The sequence below is a fragment of the Musca autumnalis genome, unplaced genomic scaffold (genome assembly GCF_047663935.1).
Source record: "Musca autumnalis isolate F117 unplaced genomic scaffold, ASM4766393v1 scaffold_1, whole genome shotgun sequence".
NCBI classification, from domain to species: domain Eukaryota; kingdom Metazoa; phylum Arthropoda; class Insecta; order Diptera; family Muscidae; genus Musca; species Musca autumnalis.
The window spans coordinates 90,050,168-90,059,822 of NW_027411644.1; the positions used below are offsets into that span (position 1 = coordinate 90,050,168).

Genomic DNA, 9,655 nt, shown 5'->3' on the forward strand with positions numbered 1-9,655 from the left:
ATTTTGATCTAATCCAATAGCCCTACTTATATTGTAATAAGACTGTTGGATTGAAAGAAGTTATTGCACGGGAGAGAATTAAGGTAATAAAATAGTTGGTCTGTTCCAGTACTGCAAGAATCTACTAATTTTTACTATTTTTTACGATAACATAAAGGAAAAAATGTTATCGTAGTAAAAAAATAGTAGCTTCTTGCAGGTTCTGGAACAGAGCAAGTCTTTCAAATACGATCCTAGTAAAGCACAGGTGAGTCCGTATAAAATAACACCAGAAAAATTTCGATTATATGATACTATGTTATCATTGTGGAAAGACGTTATTATTACAAATACAATATCTAAACAAAAATGTTAGTTATCGTGCAAATGCTGGTTGTAAAGTGGCAAATGTTAAAAATCCTGTATGACCTGGTTGTGTGGGTGGTGCTGATGATGTTAAAACTTTTACCGTTTCTTTTGGTTGTTTGGCAATTGTTGACAAATCTTTTTCATTGTTATCTTCCTCATTTGCGGTGGTTTTCTACGGACAGAAATTAAGTATCAGTAACAATTAATAAAAGTACCTTAAAATTATAAACTAACCTTTGTTTTAAGAAATTCCAAATTCATAACTGGAAACGTTTTCGTTTTTACAACGTCTTCTTGCTGAAGGACTTCAAAAGACTGAATTTCGGTGAAACCAAGTTCTTGTAGGGCCACACAGCAGCGTTGTGACTGTTCAATACAAGGAGAAAATGAACAAAAGCGACCACCTTAAAACGGAAGGAGACATTAATTTTTGTTTTTTTATTTCAAAACAACCTAAAAACTTACCACTCTCTTTGAGGGCTTTGTAAGCATGTGGCACTGCTTGCTGGGGTGCTGGCAAATCCAAGAAAACAGCATCTGCTTTACCATTCAACTCCTCGCCAAAACCATTTTCACAAACATCTCTGTGATAGACGGTTACAAAATCTCCCAAGCCATGATGTTTAAATTCATCTCGTGCCTGATTGGCTCGGGCTTCATGAAAATCAAATGTGTGCAGATGACCATGGGTTTAACAGCTCTTAAGAAATAATGTGACAGCGAACCAGATCCTGTTCCCGATTCTATTACAACCGAACCTGGTTTAATTTCCAACTGATGCAATATCATACTTATATCAGGCGTATAAATAATTTGCGTCCTGTGGGGCAATGTTTGTGTCCATAGTTCAGGATTTGGTAGCAGAACATAAGCATAACCTTTCGATAATTCAACACGACTTCCATATTTAACACCGATTATGTTGCGTACTTTCAGTGCTCCAAATGATGTCTGGAATATGTGCTCTATTGTTTCACCCTTCTTGTTTACAATCGTTGGTGTTGCTTCAATAACATGCATGGAATTTACACTTATATACAGGATAACAGTGTCACCTTCGTCAATGACATCTTTTGGTTTTAGAAAACTCATTTTCAACTAAATAATTTGTGGCCAAAATTAAATAAAAAATAACTTAAAAAGCCGCAAGTCAAAACAAAATATCAACACACACAACACGTTGCGGCTTCAGGGTTGCCAACGTTACCTTTTTCTATTTATTTTGCGGATTTTTGTAACGAGGACTATGTATTAATGGCAGGTTAATTTTATTGGTGATTTTAGTCCCAATTTACATTGGGCGAGTTTACTTGCGGCAATTGTCATTTTGTAGGAGAGAGAGGGTGAGGCATATGGTAACCCTTTGCCTCTCAGCACCCTCTCTCACCTACAAACTGACAATTGCCGCAAGTAAACTCGCCTAATGTAAATTGGGACTTAGTGTGCAATACTAATGGGTACTTTACACGATATGTATTTTACATATGGGTTGTCACTTTTTATATACAAAATGTATACGCAAAGTGACAACATATATGTAAAATAACATATCGTGTAAAGTACCCATAAAGCTGGGTACACATTGTCAGTTTTGAATGGCAGCTTTGTTGTTGCTTGCTAGTGTGGCCGTTCATTTTTGTCATTCATCATGCAACCACAAAATATTTTGTGGCTGCTGGACGGTTGGATAGTTATCGATAATTGCAAAAAATCGTCATTCAAAACTGACAATGTGTACTGTACTTAAGCTGGGTACACATTGTCAGTTCTGAATTACAGCTTTGTTATTGCTTGCTAGTGTGCCCGTTCATTTTTGTCATTCATCATGTAACCACAAAATATTTTGTGGCTGCTGGACAGTTATCGATAATTGCGAAAAACCGTCATTCAAAATTGACAATGTGTACTGCACTTTAAACGAACAACATCCAGTAACAATTTGTAAAAATTTTGAGTAAACGAAAACACATAAGACTATGTTTACATTTACGAAATCCACTCGATTTCAACTGTCAACTCCTTTGCGTATACGTCAAATGAAAACTCATCTGAAATCGAGTGGATTTCATTTGACGTTTGAGCAATGGAATTGACAGTTAAATCGAGTGGATTCCGTAAATGTAAACATAGTGTAATTTCAATTTCCTCCTTTTTGTTTTAAAGTGCTATCAATTCGCTGTGTAATATAAAAGAAGATTCCCGCCAAATTATAGTGCTAAGTTTACATTTTCGAAATCCACTCGATTTCATCTGTCAATTCCATAGCTCAAACGTCAAATGAAATCTCATCTGAAATCCATTGGATTTCATTTGACGTTTAACCTATGGATTTGACAGATGAAATCGAGTGGATTTCGTAAATGTAAACATAGCATAAGACATGGTTAAAGTGTGAAAAATACGTATTAGCTTTGTTCCTTTACTTTTTTAATGGTAAGGGTGGTAAAAGACAAAAGTGTCAAAATTGCTCAAAATTGCTCTCTCATGAACATTTTTACCAGAAAAGTAAAGGAACGGAAAAATGGTAGGTCTGGCAGCAATGTCGAAAAGAAACATAAAAAATCAATTTTCATCTTTTATTTCACATTTTTTAATTTAGTTTTGTCAGAGTTCGACTTTTTCTTCTGTTTTTCGTCCAGTTTCGTCGTCTTCGAAAATTGCTTCCAGTTTTGCCACTTTTCGGGGTTAAGGAACGCTTTGCAGGTTAAAAATGGTAACAAATGGTAACCTCAGGTAAGTAAAGGAACACAGCTTTGTTTACCTTTTGTATGTAATTTTATTCACAATAATGCAACTTGACAACTAGTGTGATAATCAGCTGTTTTTGCCGCTGTACCTGTATTATTGTGCCATTCTTTTGACTGCAAAAAGTATATCATGGTACAATAATACAGGTAGCATTATCATGCCAGCTGATGGTAACATAATGTGTCAATTGCATTGAATTGATGCCAAATTTTGACATCTTATGTTGCCAACAATTGCCGATGCGGCTACCTGTGTATTTGTACCATGAAGTATATTAAGCTTTGTTCCTTTACTTTTTATACCCTCCACCATAGGATGGGGGTATATTAAGTTTGTCACTACGTTTGTAACTACTCGAAATATTCATTGTAGACCCCACAAAGTATATATATTCTTGATCAGCGTGCAATTCTACATCGATATAGCCATGTCCGTCCGTCTGTCCGTCTGTCCGTCTGTCCGTCTGTCCGTCTGTGGAAATCACTCTAGCGTCCGAACGGATTGACGTAGGTTGATGAAATTTTGGGAAAATATGTTATATTTACTTAGGACTTTTGGTATTGAAAGCGGGCTATGTAGGTCCACGCTTTCGTATAGCCCCCATACAAAATGACGCGTGACGCGTCGTCGTTTTAAGGAATTTTTAAGATATTTGGCCCATTTTACCACCGAATTGGTTGTAATTTGGTACTTTGTGTCTCCAGAGGCCAAAAAATATTCCTACCAAAGTTGGGTTATATAGGTCCACGTTTTGGTATAGCCCCCATATAAGGCCCCATATAAAGTACGCGTCATTTTAATATATTTTGAATGTATTAGACCCATTTGACCACAGAATTAGTTGTAATTTGGTATTTTGTGTCTTCAGAGGCCAGAAAACATTCGTACCAAAGTTGGGTTATATAGGTCCACGTTTTGGTATAGCCCCCACATAGGCCCCTTATAAAGTACGCGTCATTTTAATATATTTTGAATGTATTAGACCAATTTGACCAAAGAATCGGTTGTAACTTGGTATTTTGTGTTTCTAGAGGCTAAGAAACATTTCTACCATAAAATGTTTAAATAGGCCCACGTGTTGATATAGCCCCCATAGGACGATATCTCCCGATTTTCGGTATTTTAAAGGTTTTGGCCTCATTATCACACCGAGATGGCTGAAATTTGTGGTGGAGGGTATAAAAAGTTCGGCCCGACCGAACTTAACGCTTTTCTTACTTGTTTAATGGTAAGAGTGGTAAAAGAGAAAAGTGTCAAAATTGTTCAAAATTGCTCTCTCATGAACATTTTTACCAGAAAAGTAAAGGAACGGAAAAATGGTAGGTCTGGCAGCAATGTCAGAAAAAAAAACATAAAAAAATCAATTTTCGTCTTTTATTTCACAGTTTTCAATTTAGTGTTGTCAGTGTTCGACTTTTTCTTCGGGTTTTCGTCCATTTTGTGAAGTAATCGTCAAACAAAAGTCGAAAAATCAGTTCTGCCATTTTCTACCTGCAGAAATTTTGCTGGTAGCTTGTGGTAGAAGAGAAAGCCATTTTCGCTCTCTCTCTCCCCTCTCACTCTCTTAAAAATTGCTTCCAGTTTTGCCACTTTTCGGGGTTAAGGAACGCTTTGCAGGTTAAAAATGGTAACAAATGGTTAAAATGGCAACCTCAGGTAAGTAAAGGAACACAGCTATTAATTGATAAACAAAGTATCAGTTTAAATGGAAACTTTCTGCCTAGTCCCGGTCCACACTAGAGCGATTTCATTGCAAAAATTTCACGAAATTATGCGTCTCTAGATCGAGTTCCATAGTAGAGCAAAATCATGAAATTGCTGTAGTGGGGAACACAATCTAGAAACGCCTAATCATGAAATTTTTTTCAGTGAAATTACCCTAGTGTGGACCGGGACCTAGGATGAACACTAATGCGTTGCTAATGTATCATGGTAGAATAATAAAAGGTAACCTCATTTAAAAAAATCGTAGATACATCTCTGGATTTACTGACATGCTCAATTACAGACTAATTGAACGTATCCACCCCTGCACGTCAGGAAAAAGAAAAACAACTATTGTTTTTTGTTTATTTTTTGAAGTGGATAATATTCTGTGTGAATAATAGTTGTGTCTTTTTACGTGATAATTTGTAATAATTATTACGAAATCTTACTAAATGCTGTCTTTTTACACAAAAGTTCAGTAAAAGAGAGCGAAGTGAGAGAACAATTTTGACAGTTGTTTGCTGAGAAATTGCTAAAAGTTGCTGAAAGAATTTTTCCCAGCAACCTTTAGCAAGTTCGATCAGCTGTTTTTTAATCATCTGCTAATGGTCAGCTGACCAATGTTTACCTTATTTTTGTGGACAAATACTATAAATATTACAATTCAGCTATATTTATTGATTATTCTATTAATATATTAATTATTTTTCATTTATTTTGCTTAAAATTTAAGAACTTTTCATTGCTTTGGAGTTAGTTTTTCTTTCATGCATTGGCGCCAATGTTTTTGTTTTGGTTATCAACTGTTATCTTGCTAAAGTTTACTAAATGTTGTCTTTTTACTTTTTCCTCTATTTTCGTATCAAAGAGTAAATTCTCTCTTACTCTCTGAAAACAAGTTACTGAATAATTATTACTGAAAAAGTAAAAAGACACAACTAATATTAAAATTCTTTGAATAAAAATGACGAGTCTGGCGCCGACGTTAAATTTCAAGGTATATTATGAAGTGGCCGAAGACCAAATGAATGTCCAAGTGATTTGTGAAACGTCGAATCCTTTCTTCAACATATGGACCAATTTTAATGAATGTTAAACACAATTTTCACTTTGTTTCTTTATTTGTTGTTTTTATTTACCATAGTATAAATGAATGGCTGACTTCCGCCACGTTATAAAACTACGTTTTTTTCTTCGCATTAATTCTGTATCACTGCGATATGGAATAGGATGCTTACAGAATTTTTTAGACATTTACAAAGCAACTGACATTTCGGAAGGCATCCTATTGTTAGCCTAAAGAGTTGGTAATATGCCAAATCACTTGCACTCATGTTTGGCATTGAACTTTTGCTGGGTAACGGTCAACTCCCTTAGGTAGCTCCCCCACAAAATTTCAAAATGTTAAGGACATGTCTCGGATTGTTCGTGGGTTCTCCACGAGCTCCTATAATGGTACATTATTTTCGGGTCAAGTCCACATTCCCTGTAATAATAGAAGAAACGCTTTTAAAAAATCTTTTCCGGCACTAACTAAAATGACTAATGGGCACGACAACTTACGAGGATAGTTTACAACAATGTAAATTTTTTAGTGGCTAGTCCAGGCTTCATGACATAATGGTCCAAAATTTCTGGTAGGCATGATAGCTATCGGAAGGGTTGACTGACATTGGTCAACCTTTGCATATATTAATATTTCTCACAAACTTAAATTTTTCTAAAAACTATAACGAACAACTGCTACCATCTGCAACATTTTGTATTACGAGCTCCTTTAAAATTAAAAATCATTTCCCTCCAGCGTCGTTTCTTATTCTTTGATTTTATTTATATTAAAAACATTGAATTTTGGATTTGAAACGTAACTGTCAAATATGTATGTGTATGCAATGATAAGCACACACATACATAGAAAATTATTGTCAAATCCGTTTTGACAATAAAATGTTGTCAAAGTTTAAATTTAGAAAAAATTGTAAACATATGATTGCATAAGGTTACCTTTTTTAATTGTACCATGCTAATGTATCCCTTCGAAAAAGGAAAACAATGTTTTTTTCTTAATCTGGTAGCATTGCTTGTACCCACTTCACTGTGAAGGCCTAACGTATCATGTTAAGAAGAAGCATCATAGTAAATTATTTAATTTGTGTAACCACCGCTGATAGGAAGTGAGGTGTTTAAAATATATACAAAACCATCCTCGTGCTCTCTCACCTTTGATGTTTAAACTTCTCACAAGGTCGTTTAATTTACTACTAGCTCAAACCAAACATTCCACCTGCGCCGACACAGCTAACCTCTTCTGTAGTACAATTTCTGCTGCTGCTATAACGAGATTAAAAATGTCGGAAGTAAAACCTAAAATTGTATTTGTATTGGGTGGGCCGGGAGCAGGAAAGGGTACACAATGTTCAAAAATTGTGGAACGTTTCGATTTTGTCCATCTGTCAGCTGGTGATTTGTTGCGTGAAGAACGAGCTCGAGAAGGTTCCGAAGTTGGGGCATTAATTGAAGATTATATACGCAATGGAAAAATCGTACCGGTGGAGGTGACGTGTTCGCTTTTAGAGGCTGCAATGAAAAAGTCTGACAAAAATAAGTTCCTCATTGATGGTTTCCCACGCAATCAAGATAATTTGGACGGCTGGAATCGTCAAATGTCCGAAAAGGTGGATTTCCAATTTGTCTTGTTCTTCAATTGTTCGGAACAAATTTGCGTTGATCGTTGCCTGAGTAGAGGAAAAAGTGGTTCCGGACGTTCAGATGACAATGAAGAAAGTTTGAAGAAACGTATTCAAACATACAACAACGATTCCCTTCCCATTATTAAGCATTTCGAAGAATTGGGAAAAGTGAAACAAATCGATGCCAGTCCCTCTTCCGATGAAGTGTTCTCCAAGGTGGAGGAAGTGTTTGTTCAAAGTGGATTTTAAAATGGAATAAAAGTGTGTATGAGCATGTATGTTTGCTGCATGATGATGTTGTATATCTTTTAAATTATTGCCGATTTTGCATAGATATTTTATTTGTCCTTGTAATATTAAATGTTATAGTTCAATCGTGAGGTGAAGAACAAACAAAACAAAAAATATATATTTATTGAATGGAATTATTGAGGTTTTAAAGTAAAATAAATATTATGCTAAGCTCAATGCTTTAACAGAAAAAACCCTCAAATTTAGTTTTATTTGATAGAACGTTTTTTCATTCCTTATCTTTGTAGAAGATGTTCTAGAAATAATAGATAAAAAGATGTCAATATTCACAATCATTGTGCAAAAAATATTTACAACTATACAGTATTTCCCTGATAACTGCTTCCGATCGAAATCCTGTTTACCTGCAAAACAAGTTGGCAGAAATGTTTGCGGAAAACACCATCAGGGCAATCATGAATATAATAATTTAACTTAATTTCCGGAAAATAATTTAAAAAGGTAAAATTCTTTAAAAATCATTATTTTAAAACGTGGAAAACCCCACCCCTAACCTAACAATGGAGTATTCTCTCCTAATCGACAGAAATATTCACTTTTTGGACATAAATACGGATATAAAAAATTGTGAAATTGGGGGAGAGGTAACAAATTCCGCACGGAATTTTTACTCATGATTGCCCTGAATATGACTTGTAGATGTTCCAGAGATAACAGGTTGCACTGATTTCAAATTGAAAAGTTCCCTTATATTTAGCTTTCATATTAATTACATGCTAACAATGGGCGATATCAAATTGATAAGATACACAAAAAGATAACTACATATTTAAAAAAATCATACAAATTATAAATAATGAAATGTTGCTTTTAGTCCCGTCTCAATTTATCCAAACGGGCCTGTAAATCGGCATCTGCATCGGACATAGGCGTTGAGCCACCACTGCCACCTGTGTTGCCACCATTACCACCTGAGCTGCCACCACCACCGGTTGCACCGGCCGCTATAGCTGTGGGAGTTGTTTTGCTGCCACCAGCAATGGACAGGGAACCGGAAGCGGTGGGTAAATCTCCTAGCTGTTCACCCAATTGCAAGCCCAGCTCGTCTAATACTTGGGCAACAACAGCATCGGTCTCCTCTTCATCACCCTCTGCCTCCATTGCATCATCCATGGCATCATTAATCATTTCCTCTTTCATGTCCATTATTTCCGATTGTTTTTCAAAGTCATGTAGAATCTTTTGTATTTGCGGTAAATTCATTTGACGATTCATGTTCTGCATGGCCTTGGTGACACCTGGAATATAAAAAGAATGCATTGGGAATTATTCTGGGTAGTATTTATTTTGATTTGTTCCACTTACCCTTCATAGCCTCGGCCATGGTATTCTGAGATTTCAATGTTTGTATTTTCAATGACACAGCCTGTATGTTGGCTTTCATCAACATGAATTTTTTCACATAACGTCTTGTGCGTACTAAATCCTTTGCCATAATTTTAACGGCATCCATCTGACCTTCTTTGGCCATTTTCTTAATATCGGCGATGATTTTCTTTTCCTGCTGTTCCATTTTCATACGCTCCCTGTCCAGGTCGCGCATTGCTTTGTTGAGGGCTCTTTGATTTTTCCTCAACATCTCATCGGGTGAGATTTTCTTACCAAATAGCCAATCCATAGTGTTTGGGTAGTTTTATGTTGTACTTAGGGAATAAAATTATTTAGCAAAAAAATAGGGTTTTTAAATACTACGAAGTTTTCTTCTTTTAGATCATAACATAAAGAAAAACATTACTCACTATCCTTCTTCTTATTTAGTTAAGGCATTCACTGGATTATGACATCATGAAGTAACTATAAACGGGTATTCGGTTATATTTATCAGTAATGACGGGGATCTAAAGATCGAA

At 35.6% G+C, this 9,655-nt stretch overlaps 3 protein-coding genes across 3 annotated transcripts; 1 reads left to right on the forward strand and 2 right to left on the reverse strand.

Annotated features, from left to right (window-relative positions):
• Positions 1-277: 277 nt before the first annotated feature.
• On the reverse strand, positions 278-1,540 carry Trmt61 (tRNA methyltransferase 61). Its single transcript, XM_073963620.1, is given in 4 exon segments — positions 278-520; positions 583-752; positions 814-1,035; positions 1,038-1,540. Coding segments are annotated over 4 exon segments (960 nt in total). The 5' UTR covers positions 1,441-1,540; the 3' UTR covers positions 278-355.
• Positions 1,541-6,902: 5,362 nt separating this feature from the next.
• Cmpk (cytidine/uridine monophosphate kinase Dak1) lies at positions 6,903-7,983 on the forward strand. Its single transcript, XM_073985078.1, has one exon. The coding sequence runs from the start codon at positions 7,029-7,031 to the stop codon at positions 7,740-7,742; it is 714 nt and encodes a 237-aa protein (XP_073841179.1). The 5' UTR covers positions 6,903-7,028; the 3' UTR covers positions 7,743-7,983.
• A 489-nt stretch (positions 7,984-8,472) lies between these two features.
• On the reverse strand, positions 8,473-9,577 carry Vps2 (vacuolar protein sorting 2). The gene is made up of 2 exons (XM_073985067.1): positions 9,111-9,577; positions 8,473-9,043 (listed from the first exon to the last, which is right to left on the reverse strand). Exons 1-2 carry the CDS (start codon positions 9,421-9,423, stop codon positions 8,616-8,618), a joined length of 741 nt encoding a protein of 246 aa, XP_073841168.1. The 5' UTR covers positions 9,424-9,577; the 3' UTR covers positions 8,473-8,615.
• Between the last annotated feature and the right edge of the window lie 78 nt (positions 9,578-9,655).

Bases quoted from the DNA above. Each gene is read 5' to 3' on its own strand.
- Vps2 (XM_073985067.1), bottom strand. From the start codon at position 9,423: ATGGATTGGCTATTTGGTAAGAAAATCTCACCCGATGAGATGTTGAGG. The intron at 9,044-9,110 runs GTAAGTGGAACA...TTTATATTCCAG, and splicing joins CATGGCCGAGGCTATGAAGG to GTGTCACCAAGGCCATGCAG.
- Cmpk (XM_073985078.1), top strand. From the start codon at position 7,029: ATGTTTAAACTTCTCACAAGGTCGTTTAATTTACTACTAGCTCAAACC.